The 21,554-nt window shown below is 36.4% G+C and overlaps 1 protein-coding gene and 1 non-coding gene across 2 annotated transcripts; both read right to left on the bottom strand.

Moving 5' to 3' along the window:
- Nucleotides 1-50: 50 nt before the first annotated feature.
- shtn2 (shootin 2) lies at nt 51-13,911 on the bottom strand. The gene is made up of 17 exons (XM_024288730.2): nt 13,700-13,911; nt 12,780-12,856; nt 12,569-12,629; nt 10,652-10,746; nt 10,404-10,578; nt 9,249-9,346; nt 8,923-9,004; nt 6,620-6,714; nt 4,626-4,778; nt 4,404-4,548; nt 3,119-3,239; nt 2,947-3,005; nt 2,624-2,721; nt 2,522-2,542; nt 2,392-2,445; nt 2,178-2,310; nt 51-495 (listed from the first exon to the last, which is right to left on the bottom strand). The coding sequence occupies exons 1-17, from the start codon at nt 13,734-13,736 to the stop codon at nt 338-340; spliced, it is 1,662 nt and encodes a 553-aa protein (XP_024144498.1). The 5' UTR covers nt 13,737-13,911; the 3' UTR covers nt 51-337.
- Nucleotides 13,912-18,614: 4,703 nt separating this feature from the next.
- trnal-cag lies at nt 18,615-18,697 on the bottom strand. Its single transcript has one exon. It is a non-coding gene; the product is annotated as a tRNA-Leu (tRNA).
- Between the last annotated feature and the right edge of the window lie 2,857 nt (nt 18,698-21,554).

Here is a 21,554-nt window from a genome sequence, read left to right as displayed (position 1 = left end):
CGCAAGGGGAAGAAGTGGGCGAAAGTATTCACAAATGTGGGGCATTTTTGTTTTTTTTGGTTATATTTCATCTATTTTCTATGGAATAAAAAAAGTGTAACAAGCACTTATCTCTCCTGAAAGCTAGAATCCCAGAAATGAGGCTGGACATTAAATACGGCTGAAAGAGCTCCATTTTCCCCCTTGCAAACTTGGTTCAAGCTAAAATTCTTTTTATTTGATTTTTAGATTTGTTTGGTTTAAATGATTGGATAAAGAACACACATGCAAAACAGCTTTTCATCAGAGGTCTGTTTGGGATTTTCCACATATTAGAGATTTCTTCCTTTGACTGCTTTCAGGTCTTTTGGCTGATGATCAGCGCTGATTCCCGGATGCGAGAGTCTCTCTTCTCCCTGTTCTGCTTCAGCCTCCGAAGCACCGGGGCATTGCTGAACTCGTATGCCCAGGGACCATCGCCCGCTGCTGGGATGCTCGTCTGTCCTGGACGGGGGTCTGGTTGGGAGATCGACACGTTTTCAGGCACAAATCCAATGATAAAACATATTAAAGAACTTCTACTATTACAAAGTATATTAAGCTGATAGTCAAAAGCTGTCATACTGGAATAACCATGTATATAAATGATCATATATTAACTTTAGAACACTAAAATACAAGTTATTTGTCAAATATGATTTATTTTTGTTAACTACTTTTATACCCAGAAGTAAAACGACTTGATCTCAGAGGGTTCCACCCACTTCATGATGTCCTCCAACAGCTGGCGTGTCACCCACAAAAAAATAAGGGGACATTTGCTATTATTATTATTTTCAATACTGATTTAGGCCTACATCTGGTGCAGCTCGGGCATTTATCCCCAAAATTGGCACAGACAGATTGGTGATGGCTAATGGGTTAATTTTGCAGTAAAATTGTATTCCTGTTTTTCTTTTTAACTGTATATTTATAGAATTTTTGATTAAAGATATGTGTGTGTAATCACTTAAAAAAATTATCTAATTAACCGCAAACTGGGAAAAAATTAATTGCGATTAATCGCAATTAACTCAATTTTTGTTGTAGTATTTGCTGACCACTTATTATCTGCAAATAATCACAAAATAAAAATTAGACAAAAAAACTGTACATTTAGAACATTTATTTTTATTTAAGCCTGTCAATAAATAAAAAAACATCTAATTTATCACACTTTTTGTTGCGAATGATCGCTATTAATCACAATGATTTACTAGGTAAATTTTATGACAATATGCAACTTTTGAACAAAAAGACGCAGAGAAAGCCTAAATCAGTGAGGCAAAAGAATGCTGCTTCTCGAGGTGCAATTAATTTGCGTTAATGAATATAGTATGAATACAGTTTTACAGTTTGATATGCCTTATATATTGATATAACAACAATACTTTAAGGTTTGGGCAATAAGCAGTGTTATGGAATGTCTTTTTGATGTAAAGTGTTGATTTATTTACGTTTGTAGCTAAAGCTAGTTAGCTGGTTAGCCACAAGTTTGGGACAATCTCATCAACCTTGCTTAAATTTGTACATTTAAATGCATACTTCTTCATCTTAGAGCACATTTTCAAAGTTTTGTAGGCAATCACAATGAACTGGATCACTGAAAGTTAGCCAAAAAAAATCCCTTCTGACAGCTAGCTGTAATCTCAGTATCTTTAACTAGGGCATGAAAAGTGCTTTAAAAATACATTTTGATTTGATAGTTGTAATCCCAAAATATTGCTGGAAATAATGATTGGATTGTTTGCTGTTTTCCTAATAGTCCTGTAATCTTCTTTGATTTGATCTGGTTACCTCACAAATTTATTTCAGGTTTAATTTTCACAATTAAAACAGAAAATGAACTCTAAGGGTTACACACACAAATGCAAGAGGTGCCTATAATTTCTAGCCGTCTGCAAGATGAGTTTTTTTCCTATCACCTGACTACTATGGAAATTCAAATAATACATTTGCAAGGGAAATGAAAACCTAGTTACGGCATTTTTTTAATTATTATTATCATTACATATTAAGTACCGAGTTTTAAAACGAAAAATTCAACTAAAGAAACTATTTCCAAACTAAAGTCACTATTTGCCTCTAATATGATGACTATCAATTTTAGTTTAACCAATTTGAATCAAATAGACAAGACAGAACAAAAGTCAGTGTACCCTGAGATGCAGATAATTGCTCGGGATTCCCCGCCATCACTCTTCTCCTCCTCTGGAGGACCAGCAGGAGTTCCGAGTCTTCTACTTTCCGGGTGGTTCCTCTTTTGGAAGAATCTCGACGCTTCATGTTGTCCTGGTCAGTAAGTCAAAAAATATGAAGTTACGGCTGTTAAAAATCTCCATTTCCATTTACAATTGAAAACAGGAGTATTACCAACATTCCTTTTAACTCCAGGATGGCAGATTTTCGGTTTTGAGCTTTCTGGTCCTAAGAGATAGAAAGAGATTGCTGTTTATTTTTGATTAAAAAAAGAAACACTTGAAGAATCAAAGAGTTAACAGACCTTCCAGCAGCTGTCTTCCTCCTGTAAATTGTTAAATATAATTAACAGGCTGTTTTCTATGCACTTGCATTCAAAGCGATAATAAAGGGTTCTGTCGTTCACCTGTATTTTCTTAATGGGCCTGAGGACGATGCCTTTCTTTATTCTCTCCATCATTTCATCCACGGCCTTCGCCTTCATGTTCAACAAGGGATTTGGATCTCGGGAAAAGAAACATAAAGACACTCAGCATCTCAAGCAGTACCAACAACTTACATTTTTTCCTCAGTAGAAAATTCAAGATTGAAGAGTTCAAAATCCATGAAATGTTAAAAGAAAGATACAACTCTAATGCAACTTTAAATTGGTATGAAATCATATGTGTCTTTCATCTATGCGCTTCTGGTTAAGTTAGGGTCAATTAAAAAAGCTGAAATAAAACTTACCGTTTTGTGCAGTTTTGCTAACTCCATCTTTCCTTCTGCTCCTCAGAAAATCATGGAAACTGCACAGAAAAGTATTATCACATCTTACTCATGAATGATTCTTCTCCAAACCCCCCAAATTGCACATTGATATGTTTGATTAGATGAAAAACTGGTGTTTCTTTGGACCTACCTAATGGCTGGGGTGGATGGAGGTGGAGGAGGAGGAGGAGGAGGAGGAGGAGGAGGAGGAGGTGGTGCTGCGAGTTCCTTCATTGTAGCCTCAATGTCTTGAGTCTCTTGAATCTGCCTCACTGTAAAACATGCAGCAACGAGAGACAAATGTGTTTCAGTTCAATGCATGTCATTAGTGAATAAACCATCTCCTCCCTCAGACTGAAGCACAACTTTGCTCAGTGGGATGATTAAAACGCAAAATACGATTCTAATTGAATTCAAATTCAAAGTCCAATTTAAACAAATTCAAAGTTAAATCCAAAATCAATTCCAAATTCAAAATATATATATCACTATCCCCTTCCTTAAACCAAAGCAGATCTTTGTAAAATTGAACCGTTCAAACTGAAAATCCAATTCAAATTAAATTAAAATTTCAAATTCAATTAAAATTCAAAGTATAGACAAATGTATAGACATGTAAATTCAACATTCAGTTCAAATGTACTATCCCCTTTCTTAAAGTAAAGCAGAACTTTGTAAAATGTGACAGTTCAAATTCATAATTAAATTCAAATTGAATTCAAATTCAAAGTATAACTTCAAATTCGAATCTATTTTCAAATGCATTATTCCCTTTCTCAAACTAAATCAGAACCTTGTAAAATGTTATTTATCAAGTCCAAAAACAAATTAAAATTGAATTCAAATTCTAAATGAAATTCAAATTAAAAGTATAAACTTAAATTAAATTCAAAATTAAAAAGTAAATTCAAATTCCCTATCCCCTATCTCAAGCTAAAGAAGAACTTTGTGAAATGTGACGCTTCAAATTTAAAATCAAATTTAAAATTGAATTCAAATTCCAAATTAGATTTAAATTCAAAGTACAAATTTGAATTCAAATTCAAAACTGAATACAAATTCACTATCACATTTCCTGAACTAAAGAACAACTTTGTATAATGGGGCCGTTCTAATTCAAAAATTAAATTTAAACTTAATTCAAGTTTTAAAATCAAAGTTGAATTCAGATTCAATTGGAATTTAAATTCAAAAGCTTCCAATGAGGTCCTTCACAGTCTTCCTGGTCCTGGTCTGGGATTGCTTCTAGACATCCTGCAGGTCAGGGAGCTTAGCGTGGATCTTTTGTCCAATGATTTAACCACTCTGAAGGTCAGGTCTGTCCTGCATGGTTCTGTTATCGAACTAGGAAGTAATGTTGTCCACGAGGAAGATCTCTGTAAAAGGAAAGTCTCTGAAGCCTGTCAAAGTACTGTGAGCACATGAAGGGATCCTACCTTTAGTTTTCAGCTGTGCTACACATCTATTGGCTTCAAACAGTTGAGCTTGCAGAGCTTTCTTCTCCCTCTCGCTCATCTCCAGCTGATTCCTCAGCTCAGAGAGGAACGTGCTCTCCTCCACTGGATCCATGTTCTCTTTACCCTGACAATTAAAGAAGATAGTGAGGCAGGACGGAGAGCAATGATAAATCAGAAATGATGCTTCTGTGTCTCACACACCTGGCTTTGATAGTAGCACTGTATATCGGACAGAGCTGTGTTGATGTGGGAAATCTGCTGCAGTGCTTCCTGCAGCTGAAGCTGCATGCCACCATCTTTACCATCCGTCTCCACCATGTCTTGCCCTTGACACACTGTCTTCTCCACCAGCATCTAAGGAGATGACACAAACAAGCACCTCTAGCATTTATCAACACATCTTTTCTCTAAAATGTAGTGCAAATTGTTCCCAGTGGTCTTTTAATTGTAATTATGCTGTTTTTAGCCAGATTTTTAAAACTTTTGTTGACATAGTTTCCACAGAGCGGCAGTAGTTCATAAGAAATTCACCTCTGAGTTGTGGTCATGTAGTCAGCCTGCTTTAATATCCCATAAATAGATCTGAGTGGGACTGTTTATGTCTGATTTTCAAAATTCCATATTAGGGCACATTTTAGAAAAAAAAATACTGATGAAGAGGTCAAGATTGGTATTCAAATCTACCTTTCTGGCTGTTCTTTTCTTAAAATGTGTTATGTTATCATTGTTTGCCTTTTTGTGTTGCTTTTGGTTTGCTTTTGGTTTGCAAAAACATTAAATTCACAGTCCTCAATGTCTCTCAAATGATAGTATTATTTAAAATATGAAAGGGATATTAAATGCAAAATTGATTAATTGTATACAAAAAAATTAACATTTTTATTTAATTTATGTCATAAACAAGATAGAAAATGGTTGTAATTGTCATAAAGCACATTTTACTGCCTATCTTATAAAAACAGGATGTATCTGTGTGTGATTTGTTGACTTCCCATACACCCTGCAGGAAACGTGACCTATTTGTCCAAAGTGGACGACTATGCAGTCTTATGGTCAGTTGTGTGAAAATCCTGTAGCAGCAAATCCGTGATGTGAAAACAGGAAGTGCGACAGAAAATGGTTTTCACTTCTGTGATTTTCACTAGCAAAGCTGCAGGTTTTCCTGGTCTGTGGATCAGCACCGTGCATCACCAGGGTTCATGCTGCAAATTACACCTCCGTGGTCTTTGCCCCCCCCCCTTCGCCGAAGAGTAATTTCACAAAGCAATTAGCACAGTTGATTCACACACAGCTACAAAAAACGGGACAAAAACACACAGAAAAGGCTCCAAATTGTTTCCTGTTGGAGGATCTGCATCATTATACCACGAGGCATCACAGAAAAGAGGTGTGAATGGTTGTTGTTTTCAAAACACACCAAAACAGACAAATAGCGGCGCACACAAGAGGCATTCAGCCCAGGGGGGTCTTTTACCATGAATTGAGAGTAAAGGGGGCTGAATTGTGTGCAGAGTTGGGGGTCCTTTTCACAGGTAAGGACCCCTGCGAGGCGGCTCATTGTGCGCCTGTCCGGTAAATGGAGAACACTGCACACAAAGGCGACAATTGCTATATGCTGAACAAAACATAAAGGTGTCAGGCGAAGACAGGTTGTGCTTAAAGACCACTATTCTCCCGCAGCAGAAATGATGAGCACTAATTATGGCGAGGGGAGGGGCTAAACGGGAGGGGAAGGGAACGGAGACGTTTTGAAAAGAAAAGCCCTTCATTAAAGGAGCAGCTGGGACGGCAGCGACTGTGCTGCTTCTGTGTGTGAGTGTGTTTGGGTAGGAGGACTCGGGAGTGAATTGGTGCTTTTCCTGTTTGTACACAAGTGTGTGTTTGTGCTTTTGTCCAAAAGTGTGAATGCTTGGCCTCATTGAGGGAGGCAAAGTCTGACCGCCGGTGTGAAAATAAGAAAGAGAATGGAAACCTGGACTGCTGTGCTCCTGCCTCTGCTGCTGGTGTGAGTCTTTGTGTGTTTACGTTGTGTTTTCGTTTTTTTCTCAACGAGACCTCCTGAAGGTCAGTACCAACACTCCTCAGTTGGTGCCTTCCCATTGCACAAAACTGTCACTCTCAGCTTCTATAGGTGTGAATATGTGACAAAATTACTTCTATGGTGCTGCTAAAAAAAAAAAAAGTCACACACACACCTGATGGGCAACGACTTCAGCCTGTTGCCGGAGGTCCTGCTCCAGCTCCAGTTTCTGAGACATTTCAGTGAACTCCTCGCTGACCAGCTGGGAAACTAGAAAAACATATTAAGAAAGAAAAACATTTATTTTTACCACAACAAATTAGGGAAAACTAACGTTTTTCTGCGATTTAGGGGAAAGGTGTAGTTCAAGTCCCACTCCCATCAACATTTCGTCTATTGTAAAAGCGTTCAAGTGGTCTTTTAACTTGTGATTATGACGTTTTTAGCCACAAATAAAAACCTGTGTCGATTTCTAGGACATAGTTTCTGCAGAGCAGCAGGACTTCATTTAAAATTCACCTCTGAACTGTTGCCACGGAGTAAGCCTCCCCTTACTTCCCATCAGCCATTTGTCAACACAGTCTCTTACTAGCTTACAAACCCTCACGAAGTAACAAATTACTGTAATTTAATTACTTTTATTGGTATTAAATTAAATTTCAATAAATAAATTACATATACTAGACCACAGAAACCCTCATTACTTCACTACTCACCTTGTAGGGCAGTTAAACCATCAGTGCCTATAGGGATAATGCCTGACAAAATGCGCATTATCAGAAATTACACTCCCCGAAGAAGCCTGAACCGTATGATGTCAAGTGTGTTTATTTTCTGATAATGCACACTTTGAAGTGCATTATCCCGCTCATACCATGGTCACTTACAGAAGAAATAAATATTCCATTGATTATTAGAACTTTATTCTTGTTCATTTTTAGGTTTAGATTTTTGTGTTTTTTAAACTGAATATTTGATACATGGTGCAACGTGTTGACATGGTAAAATAAACACGTCGCTGAGCCGACGTCGAACTTGACTGCAGCGGCAAAGGAAATATACCTTTAAATAAAGCATCAGAGAGAAAGTTCACCTCTTACTGCTTTTTTAGCTGTGCATTATCACTGTGAATTATCACTATTTAGTCCACACCCAGCAGCCAATCAGAATTGAGTATTTTCAAGGACTATGGTATAAAACAAATTGATTTGTGTAAGCAGTTGGCTTTGACATTGTCTTTTGGATTAAACCTCTGAAGGCCAAATTAAGTTTTGGTTACAGAAAAAATGTGAAAATCTTCAACACCAGCCTTGAGAGGGTTAAGGAATCAAAATGGGTACTAATAAAAAAAAGAAAAAAAGTTACAGAGGCATGTGTGCTAATGGAGAGTTGGAGATTGGTCAAAATAAAATGAAGAGAGCGTAAATATGGACTTGGAACAAACAACGGAAAAATATGTCATCAATTAAGTGCAAGTGATAACCTGGAGATGAACTGCTTTCCTCTGGTGTCAATGAACGACCTGTCTATATACTATATACTATACAATGCACATTTTCTCACGTTCATGTGGTCAAATGAATGAGTTAGAGTTAAAATACCCAATTACCCAAGAGTAGTCTCTACGTTTTTATCTTATGGATTTTACAACAGTATCTTGTTTCTTGAGAATTTGTATGTGAGAGGAAAAAAAAAGCAAAGTAACAAATAATTAATCACTTTTTAAATTAGGGAACGAGTAAAATAATTTACTTACAATTTCATAAAGTAATCAATTACTCTTTGAAAGTAATTCATTTAACACTGGAGGTGCAACGAAAACTGCCGAGCAATATTGGGGAAAACAAAGACGTTCACGGATCTATTTGTCTACAGGTGGATGCATCAGAATGGAGCGGAGTAGTGAGCTTGTGGTTTCTACATCACAACTAGAAGCTTTTTCAAAATACATTTTTTGTCTGCTCCTGATTCACAACGATTAGATTAAAAACTCCTTAAGCTTGTGTCCTCATCATAAAAAGAAATGCCACAAAAACATGTTTAAAAATGCAAGGTACATAAAAAGATACAATTTATTATTTTTTTTGTCATTTCCAGGGCTCCATATTTGTGACTTAATAAAACAAATGAAGACTCTGATGATTAGTTTCAAGAAAGTCCAATCTACAAAACAACATAACCTAACAGTCTATTCCTTAATAACCTAAATCTATTAATATCTGATATTAAGTCCTGAACCGGATACTGATAATTCATGTAGAGAAAATGGTATGGTCGAGTCGGGGTGGGATTATATAAGTTCGCTTCCTTAAACTCCCTTTCAAGCGATCTACTTGTGATTCATTAAGTGATATGTTATGTATTATGACCTGATTTATTGAAATAAACCATTTCATTCATTCATTCACATCACCTGAGAACCTTCATCAACACATCTCAAAAAAAGTCTCATTATAATGTTAAAACAAACCTTTTTACCTCGTTTGATTTTATTGATGTTCTTGTTTTGTTTGTTAATTTTCCTCAGAAGAGCCTCTTTCTCCTCAATCTCCAGAGCAAGCTGAAGGCAAAAGCAAACGTTAGTGATCTACGGTACAAGAACACATTTAGGACCACATCTTTTGGACCCTTTCACACATAAACACCTGACATGGTTAGATCACTTTACAATCCTACTTCAGTGTATTACTAAAGCAGCAATAGTTTTGTCATTTTGATTGAATTGATTGTATGCAATATGCAGCAGAACAATAGAGTAATGGTCATTTATCCAAACAGATTCAGCACACGTTTGGGGACCCTACCTGCTCTTTGAGGTGGTTCTGCTCGGTGGTCAGGTCCTCCACCTGCTGCTCCAGTTGCAGTTTCTCCGCCAGCAGACCGTCCACTGATGCCTGTAACGCTAACACACAGATCCAGAGGTTCACCATGTGTCACTAAAGTTTTCTGACCATTTTTTTTTTTTGTTTTCTAAACTCATCTATTATTATATTAAATTAGATTTTTTGCCTCCTTTTTAGCTTTACAAACCAGGACATTTCATTTTTTTCAAAGAGGGATTTTAAGCTGGGCGTCTGGATGTGAGTTTAGGTGAAGTCTAATTTTTTTTAAACCAAATTTTTACTTCCTTAGCAGGTTAAAGACTTTCACACAAGCAGAACCTCCCACTGCATTTAATTAATAAGTTTGTGACACGAGTACATCTTTGTTTTTCTCTTCTGGTGGAAAAATGTATGGCTGGATAGTTCTAATATTTCTCGCCATTTTAGCTGCATTGCTAATGTTAGCTTGGGATTGTGAGAGGCTGTAAGCTAGTGGGGAACAAAGGGATGATGGGAAATTAACACAGGCTTACTTCCATCCTTAAGTCAGAGGTGAATTTATTCAGTTCAATTTAAATCCCTTTTGATTTTTGCACAAAGCTTCACAAATTTAGATGTCATATTTATGGAAAAAATACTAAGGTATACTTTAAATTACATAGATACATTTTTAGTTGTAAAGCTTGCATACAACTTTCGTTTTGTCTAGTTTGTCAGTTTTTTTTATTCATTTTTGATTGGTTAAAATTCGAAATGTTGCCAAAAACTCCCACTTTCAACCTGTCATGTTTGTTTCCGACTCAACACTTCAAATCCTGGAGATTCTCGCAAGAGATTTTTTTTTCTGGATTGATTATTAGTATTAATTGATGAATCAATTATTTAAATCCAGCCCTAATTTTTTGTGAACTCCTACTGCTCTGCAGAAACTATGTCCTGGAATATGACAGTTTAAGAAAAAATTGGCTAAAAACTGCAAGATTATGATTAAAATCCACCAGAAACACTTTTAAAATAGATTAAAAGTTCAATGGAGTGGGTTATTAAAACAACTGAATTACTTTTTGACAAATCAGGACCTTAAAGACGATAAAAATGTTTCAATTTTAAGGGAAACTCTCGTCATTAGAGGCTAACCTGAGATTTTGGCTTGACTCTCCAGCAGCAGATTCTCTTCATTGTTGTCCTCGTGTCCAAAATCAACCACATCATCGCAAATAACGTGATTCTCTGCATCAGACAGGATTTCTGGCAGCTCACCGATCAAGGGCATCATGCTCCGCCTTTTCAAGACTTTGTTCTCCTTGCTTATCTGTAGGCATATAGAAGACGAAGCTTAAAATGGACAGAGGAGGAAAAAGAAAGAAAGAAAGAAAGAGACGTACTTTGACAGCGAGAGCCTCGGCATTCTCCCTGCAGCAGCGCTCCGTCTGGAACTGGATCTCCAGGACATTGATCTCCTTCAGTAGTTGGTTGGAAACTGATCATTCAAAAAATATTTATATAGTGTTGCATTATTTGAACATCAATGTGGGGCAATGTTTTCTTTAAGCAAAAATATTTTACTAGTTGTGGTAAAGAGACAAACAATTAAAAATGTTTTCTAACATATATGACTTGATAATTTATCATTTTATTTTGAAGTTTCACAAAGGTTGCTAATATTCTGGGTGATATTTAGTCCCAAACTATGACTTGAGTTTGTGTTTAAATATATGTACACAGAAATGTAAACATTATTATTACGTTCACACCGAGCATTAGACACAAGTTCAAGAACGCGCTATGCGCGTTCTTGAACTTGTGTCTAATGCTCGGTGTTCACACTGGATCAGCAGGGAGGGGCTTCTTCTTCTCCTTGTTTTTTTTTTACTGTTTACTAGCAAATGTCTGCCACCTACGGTTGTAGGAGGCTTAGTGCACTATGTTTCACAAATCTTACACAATTCCATTCCGTTTCGCAACTATTAATTTCTCCTCTGTGGTCGGTGAATTACACTTAAAAAGGTGAAACATTGGATCAATTAACAAAAACAGATGAATAGTTTTCATTAAATTAAAAAATGAGTTGATGGTTAACTTAAAAATGCAATCTGATAAAAAAAAAATTAAATGTAACAAATTACAGGGCTTTTTTTCAATTCAATATTTCACTTTTTACAGTGTAAACTGGGACGCTATTAATATGTACTACCAAATCTGAGTCCTGATTGGTCAAAGTTTGACATGGTTTAACTTACAATACACGTTTAATGACAACATCTTTTGTTGGCAACATTGTTTGCACCTGGTACTGTGTCTGGTACCGCCTCTGGGTCTGGTACCACGCCCGGGCCTGGGTTAAGGTACCAGTACTAGATTGGATACCAGTACTGGACGTGTCCCAAGGACCAGTTTGCATCCGTTAACCCATCTAGTACAACATTCTAAAGGGTTACAGACCCTTGATTTTACAAACAATGAGTTGGGGACACCCAAAACGTCATAAAGTGAGGTGGAGGGGTCCTAAACCAAAAGTCAATACGTGACGACTTGGGAATAAGAATGTGCTGGAGCATAAAATTACAGGTTTGACCATTTTTCCCCTGCAGACCGCTCTAGTTTGTGAAGGTTTGACGTTCAATGTCGTAGAAACTTACACTGTAAAAAGTGAAACGTTGAATTAGTTTGCAAAAGTATTCGTTTTTATCAAATTAAATGTTTCATTTGTGTAGACCATCAACTTATAAATTGAATTTGATGACATCTTATAATAAAAACGTAACAACTGACAGAACTTTTTTTAATTGACCCAATGGTACAGATTTTACAGTGTACGTACCTACACATAAATACGCATTTATGCACATTTACATGGACTTTTCATTGAAAATGCTTTGAAAATCTCTGTCTGTGACTGTGAATACTAAAAGTACAACTCTCACAGAATCCAAAACAGCCTGGATGTATAAATCACAACTTTTGTTTACAGATTATTTTTAAAAATTTGAACTATTCAGAAAGAATTATGACATTGAGGATATTCAACGAATTTGGAATTCAATATTGCTTCTTTTTTTTCTTCCTAATGTCTAAAATCTGTCAAAATATTCAAGCAATGCACTTTTTTGCTTGCTCTGGCTTTTATTGTTTGACCTTTTTGCCTCTGAAAGTGATGTTTCCTCATTTTTAACACAATGATATAAAGCTTTTCTCTTGTCTGCTGGCTTTTCTGTTAGTTTTTACTATGTTTTATACCAGAAGCACAATCCATCAGTACAAACAAAAGGGTAAAATCATGGTTAAGTTAAATTAATTCTCACCTTCTTCTAGCTCAGAGAGCTTCTGATAGGCTTCATTCCTCTGCTTTTCCAAGATCTCACACTAACAATCAAAGCAGCGAAAGAAAAAGAAATAAATGTGTGATAATAAACAGATATATGGTGTATTTCTAAGGGCATTCCGATTCAGCAGTTCAGAAACTGTTTTTTGGGGGTAAAACAAAGAGTTTGATCACAGATGTTTGCTGCTAACCTCAATATCTCCTCCATCATCAGAGGACAAGTCGGCCTCTCCATCCGAACTTGTGGGGGAAAGCAAATCATTTCCATCTGCAAGGCAAACAATTCGGACAGCCGCATGAGAAGAGGAAGTCCATGCTGGGATTTGCAGCAAAAGAAATGAAGGAAGTGAGATTCTGTTTTCGGTTTCTTTAGCAACTGACTCACAGGAGTGTCTGACCACAGAATAAAGATCTGTGAAAACTCCTGCTAATCCTGAAACTACCATTATCTGTCCAATGTCTTCTGACAGAAATAGCGAAAGAAAATTAAACCAGGATGATTAAATGAACATGATTTTTGGGAAAGTCCCTTTAGGATTCCTTAAAATGACTCTTCTGGCTAGAAGATTTGCAGTAGAGGACATTTTAATGAAAGGGTTTATACTTTCATGGCAGTCTCTTTCAAAACTTAAGATGAAACTTAAGCAGAAACGGCTAAAAATAGAGCAAATCATACTAAAAAAGGTATTTTTATTTGACTTTTATTTAACTAGGAAGTCCCAATGACATAAGATCTCTTTTTTAAGGCGACTTACATCATCATAAGAAAATAAACAATAAAGTAGAACTAAAATACAATTAAAGTGAACAGTGTAACTCTAATAATATATTAAAAAATGGGACAAAAAAAGTTATTTGAGGCTAAAAAAAAAAACCTAGTCTTAAATAGTCTCAATAGTCTTAAAAAGTAGTTTATTGACTATTTTAGTACCTAAATTGTGCAAAAAATGCTTTTTTGTTTCGTTCACAAACTACGCAAAACTATAAATAATTTTTGGATGAACCTAAAATTAATATTTTTATAAAAAAGAGTAAAAAACAGAAAGAAACATGCAAAAAAATAATTTTCTTTTACCGAATCTTTCACCTAAAGTGATAACCAAAGCCTTACCAGCATCAGTGTTATCCTCATCCTGCACCCACATCATCCTGCTCGGAAAATCTTCAAATATTTATCAAAAATGTTCACATTCCAGCTCAAATAACTCTTTCTCTCTAAGCAGCTGACGGCTTCTAATGAAAAGGGAAAGTGGGAGTTTCAGCTTGAACCTTCCACGTTCTATTAAAGAAACAAAATCAGGAACTTGCTCCCTGCATTAAGCAAAAACAGATGACTCATTCATCACAAGAAGGTTTGAAAACTTTCCTTGGAAAATCTCTTTAAAGACATGTTTAAGGACATGTTTAAAGAAAATTAAGCTTAAATTTCTTTATTCAAATCAATCTGAATCAGACGATAAAATGCAGTTGGAAAAAGTTTGAGGTAGAAACTAAAACTGGAGCTCCGTGATCAGCTCCATTCCGATGAGACGACTAGATCCATGATTTTCCTCGTTTTTTTGATTGTGTCTGAAATCAACATAATCATAATTAAAAGGGAATTCTTTTAAAGTCAAAAGATGATCAGAGTAGGACATTTTTCCTTTTTTCTCCCTCTGTTTTTTACCACCCTCCATGATGCGGTCTCTCAGGGAAGGCGCTGTCTCTCTGCTGTAAGGTCAGCGTCACTCAAGCAGCCGCGGAGCAGCAAAAGACTGCTTACGCTCCTCTATTAGCATCTGCACTAAAGTTCACGACCTATCAAACATCCGCCACTTGCCACGGGAACCGTATTTTTCAGGGTGGCAATTCAGCAGATGACGAAGACGGGCGGCGGCGATGATGTTGATGACACACACACTTCTCTGGTGTAAATATTTCAGGAGCTTCAAATTCCTGATCCTTCATGGCTGCTTCATTTATTTATCTGCCTTCCAGAGGCAGATTTCGAGTAGTGGAGGGTTAAGTAGGACCCACATGTTATTCGTTTTCTTTGATTTCCCTTTAGCAGCGTTCCAGATGGATGGGTTGAATGATTTATTGACAAAAATGCCTAAAAATTCCTAAAAACCCTTAAATTATAGCAGCATCATTAAATCTTAAAAAATTTGATGCATTTTGTCTAAATGGAAATGAAAGCATGTTAATAATTTGGGTAAAAAGAATACTAAACCTTTGCAAAAGCGTATTGAGAATTTGACTGGCATACTTTTAGATTGTTTAGTTATAAAATATTTAAAAAACACTTATTGTTAACAAGGAAACTTTTTAAAGAGACTTTTCCTCCATAAAGAATTCTGCACCTTTTGTAGGTTTTATTGGAAAAAATTGACCAAATTAATATTTTGACTCCTACAATGGCAAGCACAGAGGCAGTAGAGTCATGGTTTGTGATTATCTGTGTTTCCTCAGTGAAATAGAGCATTTAAGGCTCAAAATATTAAAACAGATACTTTGAGACGTACCGTGAATGTAGGGACTTTAGGAACTGATTTGCAGGAGACCAGGCGTGATTTTTAGAAACTAAAATGTATCATAAATAAACTTTGACATGACCAAACCTTGGTGGCAACAAATGGGCGACAAACATGACGACTGAAAACCAGATAATAAAATCCACTAAATGAAGACAGATGAGGAAGATGAACCAGAACTAGTGAGACTGACAGGAAAAACAGAAAAATCACAAAAATCAGAATCCTTGCGGTGAATTCCTTATTTTGGTGGCAGTATTGCCTTAAATTAAAGCAGTGACAGTAAAACCACAAAAAATAAAATAAATAAAGAAGAAAATTAGGCTATTTGTAGCTGTGTTTCCATTACATATGTATAAAAACATCATGAAATCTGAGATATGTCTAAAAAACACAATCTCACCGTTACACAAACCAACCCATGTGATGAGTCATTCAAAAACATGAACAGTACTTTGATTTACAGCAGATACATTCACATTTCTGTCACGGCACTAGCACTCACCATCTATCAAAGGAGACGTTTGCGTCTACTTCACTCCGTGGAGCGAAGAGCTATGTAGGAGCGGTTAAAGAGATTTTGGGAAATTGTTACAGAGGAACTGGGGATCCCACAACTCTGCATTTTATGCCCGCTTTAGTTCAATATAAGTTTTTCCATTCCATTTTTCAAGTTTTTTCAAAATTGCTCCGTTTCTTTACTATCCCAAATCCAATTTGCGCAATTATATGATCAATGGAAATGCAGCTTGTGAGGACTGGTTTGGTTTGTCAGTTTTATTTCAAATCAAAAATCCGATGTAACTTTGACTGTATATTAGAACTGGACTGAGTGAGTGTAGCAGCACCCGTTCCAAAGTTGATTCATTTTTTTCACAATATGATCGCCGACATGTTGAAACTAGTCGACTTCAGTACCCAGCAATTGGTCCGAGTCGATTAAGTCAACGTTTCTATGGCAACCACTCTCGCCAATCAGGAGACGGCTAATCGGAAGGCCACACCCCTACCGCTTAAAAGAGGGCTCGGGAGAATCTGTCAATCAGATGTTTCAAATGTTCAATGCATGGCCATCTACTTTCATTGAGGCGTCTGATTGGTCGGTTTATAACTTGAATAACTTGCAGAAAAAAAATATCATAAAGAAAAAATTGGATTAGCAAGAATATGATAAAAAAAAGGGTTAGCAGAGCAAGAATGGTTATTCTGACAAAAAAATAACAGCTATTTATTTCTCAATAGGTGTCTATGGCTTCTTGGAGCCAGCAGGTACTTCCTGTTTGCAACACCAGGGGGAGGAGTCACTTAGTGCAGTTCTCATATACTGTCAATGGGTGAGACTGATAGACAATAAAACTATGAAATCAAACAAAAGTGTACAATCCTATACAAGTAAATTACATTTGGTGAAGACCAAACAAGAAAAAGCAAACCTATGATTGAATATTTATAAATGAAGAGAGTTGAGATTTTTAAAATCCCTCTTTTGAATAGAAGAACTGGGGAACTAACCATGGTGAACCCCACTTTTGGATGGAATAGTCTCCAGCAATCCCAAGAGGTTGAAGCGGGTTTAGAAAATGGATGAAATGATGTGGAGGGATCCAAAATCTCTGTAACTATTGTTTAATAAGCAACATTAAAAATGATTCACTGAATCACTTTTTGTTTGTTTTTTCAAAACAAGATAGAAGCCAAAAATAAGGATTTTTTAAGTCAGTAAAAGAAGCTCCACCACAACAAATCATGTGAGCAGTCTTCACATTTTACTTCATTAGTTTAACATTTGTGTCACAGATAATGCAATTATCGTTGAGGGAACAAGGTCAAATGATTGCCTCGGGAGAGCAGTATTATCCACAGATAAAGGCGATCTAAAATAATCACCAGGCCACATTCAGATTTCAATCATCTCCATTGTACATGTGGACTTCCTGCACAGCTTAAGAATAATAAAGAGCAGCTGAGATTCAGGACAGCTGGGAGTTACAAAGTCTGTCCTCCTCATGAGAGCTGCTCTCTTTGCTGAATTGGCCTGAGTGCCACAGCCTCCCACCGCCCACCGATTTGTCTCCTCCTAATTATTCTTCATCATCATCAAGACTGAGAAAATGTAAATGCAGACTTAGACAGGTTTTTTTAAATATAATTTTTATTTAATAGTCAGAAACACTAAATAATATATCATCAATCGTCAGTAAATCAGTTGGACTGTTTGATTTAATGAATCAAATTTCATTTTTTTCTATATTTTATTAAATATATATATAAGTCCTGGACAACTTTTTCCTCTGGTTATGGTATTGATTACACTGAGAGTTAAAATTTAAGTAAAAAGGCTAAATTGTGATCAAATAATTGTAAAAACAGATGAATACCAATCAGACAATATTTGTATTTTAAAATGATACATTAAATCAAGGATTTAAACATGTATTTTGTTCAATTTCCTTTTGATATCTTCTTGATCAAAAACTTGTGTTAAAATGCAATAAAGTTCCAGACATGTCCAAAAAACCTATAAAAGTTTGCATTGAGATTTTTATTGAAATTTTAATCAGAAGTAGTTTTTATTTAGAACTGGGTTGAATGTCGTGAGAAAAAAACAAAAGTGCACAGAATAAAGGGAAAGAAATTATGATTACATGAAGTAAAATAAAGATTTAGGTAGAAGATTTATATGTCATGTTGTGATGTAGTACTTAATACCCAAAGGCCCCAAAACTTGCTTTTCTGTTTAATAAAAAATAAGTATTTTGAAGTAGCTACAGCTCCAACATTAGGTCACTAAAGTTATTCTCTAAATTACTACCACCAAAGTTTTTTTTACTAACATATGACTAACAGTAAATGGAGGGATTGGTGAGGGTTGGCTTTCAATGATGCAAATATAAATGAAAAAAATACAAAACAAAGCCTGCAAACTTGAAAGATGAAATGAAAGATGAAAATGGAATGCTAATGTTTTTACCAACGTGTTATTTGGGGATACATTTTGTTTTCTCAAGATAATATAACAAAAAGTGTAGCCTGTAAACAACATTTTTTTAAGTTGAATCAAAAAAAAAAGAAAGAAAAAAAAGGGGAAAAAAATCCGTTACATATTGTTTTTTTTTGTTTTTTGTTTTTTTGCCATTTTGGATCACTTTTCTAATAAAAAATAATGTTTTTCCACTGATCTACAAATTCTGTTTTCTCAAAAAACAAAATTCATTATCTCGAGAAAGCAAGCAGTAAAAATATTTAGAGTCATGGCTGTTCTTACCTTCTATTGGAAACATTCAGCACAACTTATATTAATGTTTTAACCATATAAAGAAGTCATTGTTAAATTCATAGTATACTGTATGTGCTGCTATGCCGCTATCAGCTTAGAGGCTTTTGAACCAAACATGAAGTCAATTTATTTGGAAGTGTTGTTGTATAACTCGACGCACAAAATATTCAAAGTACAAATTTACATGTATTTAATGACTAGAATATATTATACAATTTGTTGTCGCAAAAATATTTTGTCAGAAGTGGGATTCGAACCCACGCCTCCAGGGGAGACTGCGACCTGAACGCAGCGCCTTAGACCGCTCGGCCATCCTGACTGTGTGTGACACCGGGGCAAATGCTTTAATTTTACCGTAAGCCTGACTCGTTGTGGCACGTTCTCTATGTTCGTTTATGTTTGTACAATTTGGCTTAATTTGTCAAATTCTTACATTCTCATATTTCGATTAAATTCAAATAACGAATAAGGGTCGGGAGGAAAGCTAGAATGAACAACATCAAATGAATGGTTGGGTTTTGTTCCACGTGAACTGACGCACGTGGAAGAAAATCACCCCGCCCACCTTTCATACTGAATTTAACAAGAGAAGAAGAAAAAAATGTTACAGTTCCTAAAGACTACTGAAGACCTGTTTCATTTTTTTTCTAAAAAAGTGGGTTAAAACTGTTTCAAGGGTTATTGTTTTATTTTCTATTTGGGACAAATGTGTGTGCTTTCTTTCTTTCTTTTTTTATGGGGGAGGGGGAGGCACCTTGATTTTGTTGAAGCACAATTTTTTTATTTTGTCATGTGACCATCCCACTTTCAGTGATCATAAGAGTTAGTTATAAATCATCCGGACAGAGTATGTTTATTGAAACTATTCTTTAATGGGAACCAGTAAGACTACAGTCACACATACCAAAATATCACCACACAGCAACATAAATACACGTTTTTCAGCAAATTTGGCCAGTGTCCGCAAGGCGGCTTCATTGTAATCGGGAGGCAGCTGCACACAACTTACAGTGGCCACAGAGGTTTTTAGAAAAAGTTACACACATTTCAAAGTCGCGTGTTGGCAGTGCAGTGACAGGTGGGGATAACGCCATTACAAAATCGGGCAACAGTTCGGCGGATGACCGTCTGGCAGTAGCTCTGATTGGACGATATATAAATGTGTGCAGATGGCGGTCGTCCATATTTTGGCCGGATCTGAATTCTTCCTTTACTCCTTCTTTACACCTTCTTCCTACCCCTCCGATCTTAGGGGCATTTGAAGCTGTAGTAGTAGGGTAGTCCTATGACTGTGTATCCCTCCGCCGGGAGAGCTAAGGAAAGAAATGCGTTTCTGCATGTGGGTGTGCTTTAAAGCCATAATTTAAAGACTTTTTATCATTATAGACCTGATACTGTTTTGCATTTTCTCAGTTCTAGTAGCTACACGCTAACAACTATTGATGACATCATTGATGGTTAGTAATGTCCAAATTTGAAGAAGCTATTTTCCACTTCGATGGCTAACGTAGGGGTAGGGGAAGAATTCGGATTCGGCCCAAGAGTCACAGTCACCGAGTAGCCTGGGGTTATATGGGGTCTTGCATGCCTTGCTGCCAGCATCTACAATCATAACCAATTTTCAAAAAAATCATTCGGTGGCCGGAGTTATGTCCGAATTCCCCCCCCCTAATCACTATATAGTGCATTCGCCATTTTTAGTGCAGTCCGAATCTACCAATTCCAAAACTGAGTGCTCTAGAAATTTCCCAGAAGTCTTTGCGAAAAACTAGCTTACATCGATGGTCACTAGATTAGCAGATATAGACCACAATGCATTGCGGTCGAACAAATAAACGTGTTTAAATGTAATATTTGAATAAACCATCCATATTTTTGCCATCAGAACACAGTAGAGTCATAAATTAATGTCGTGAAATTTTCGTTTTTTTTCCTTTGTGAAATCAATGACGTCATATCCGGTCTTTAGAAAAACTAAATAAAAGTAGTGAGTATCATGTCCGAATTACCTTTAAAATCCAGTGCACTATAAAGTCCCACACTATGTCGTTTTTTAGTAGTTAGGGGTTAGGGATGGAATTCGGTTAAAGCCAGGAAGTCTTGCGATTCTGCCGATGCTACCCCATTGCGTGGTGGCAGTTGTATTTGTGACTGTCATAATAACACAAGCGCACAGAAAAAAACATAAGAGAGTAAAATATAAATTACTAGCACATCTAAAAAAAAGTACAAGCTGGAAATCAATATGTTTTAATAAATGAGACGTTTTAGTGCCGTTTATAAAGCCGTCATTTAAGAAATAAAGGCTGATTTGGAAGGAGGAAGTCCTAACACCCAATGTAGTTTATTTATTTGACTTTTTTAAACATAGATTTTATGATATCTATGTTCCAGTAAAGCCATTTTACTGAGAAAGGTTGTTCTCACACTTGAATACAGTAAAGCATTTGACACACATTTAAAAGTTAAACACTAAAAAATAACTCTTTCAAGTTTCATTAGGTAGACTAATTCCACTCAGATAGAAAGGAAGGACCTACGACAACACAGCCTATTAAAAGAGACTACCAGAGCATCTTTATTGCATGTTTAATTAAAACTGCTTTTCGTGACAGATCCTCTCCCTTCTTATTAATTCACTGGGATTGGTTTTGCATCAAACATGCCCGTCCCCCTGAAATCTCCGTCCTAGCAACCTCATCTGCATCCTTCAAGGTGTGAAAATGATACGAGGATGGACTCCCCTGCACCTTCGCTTAATGCTTGGATTTGGATTTTATCACCACTGATCTAATGTTATTGTATGCAAAGGGGGAGATCTGTTTATGTGCATTTACAGTGGGGGGAAATTAGCAAAATCCGGGCAAGAGAGAATGATTACTAGACAGGGAGCGCACATAAACACTCACAAAAGCGCACTCACCTGTTCCAGCTCTGGCCTACTCAGCACTAATGACTGTGTGATTGGATTATCCTGGCTTTTAGCAGCACCACAGTTGCAGCAGACAGAGAAGCTACCCTGCTTAGGTCAAGCTGGGGTCAACAAGAGGCCAGCGAGGCCGTGACCTTTCCAAAAGACAAGCCCTTCGGCAGAACAGCACAGGAAAAATGGAAGAGATTTTAAAGAAACAACTCAGGAGGGGAGGGAGCGTTGTGTGTGTGTGTTTTCTTTTTTT

This window comes from Oryzias melastigma, linkage group LG18, assembly GCF_002922805.2.
Source record: "Oryzias melastigma strain HK-1 linkage group LG18, ASM292280v2, whole genome shotgun sequence".
NCBI classification, from domain to species: Eukaryota; Metazoa; Chordata; class Actinopteri; order Beloniformes; family Adrianichthyidae; genus Oryzias; species Oryzias melastigma.
Note: the sequence above shows the minus strand (reverse complement) of the source record. Positions and strands in the feature narration are given on the sequence as shown.

What these genes read in the sequence shown, in the direction of transcription:
- shtn2 (XM_024288730.2), bottom strand. Translation starts at nt 13,736, where the DNA reads ATGATGTGGGTGCAGGATGAGGATAACACTGATGCTG. An exon ending in ATGATGGAGGAGATATTGAG is followed by an intron (nt 12,630 to 12,779) that starts GTTAGCAGCAAA and finishes TTTGATTGTTAG; the next exon opens with TGTGAGATCTTGGAAAAGCA. An exon ending in CTGAAGTCGTTGCCCATCAG is followed by an intron (nt 4,779 to 6,619) that starts GTGTGTGTGTGA and finishes TCATCTCCTTAG; the next exon opens with ATGCTGGTGGAGAAGACAGT.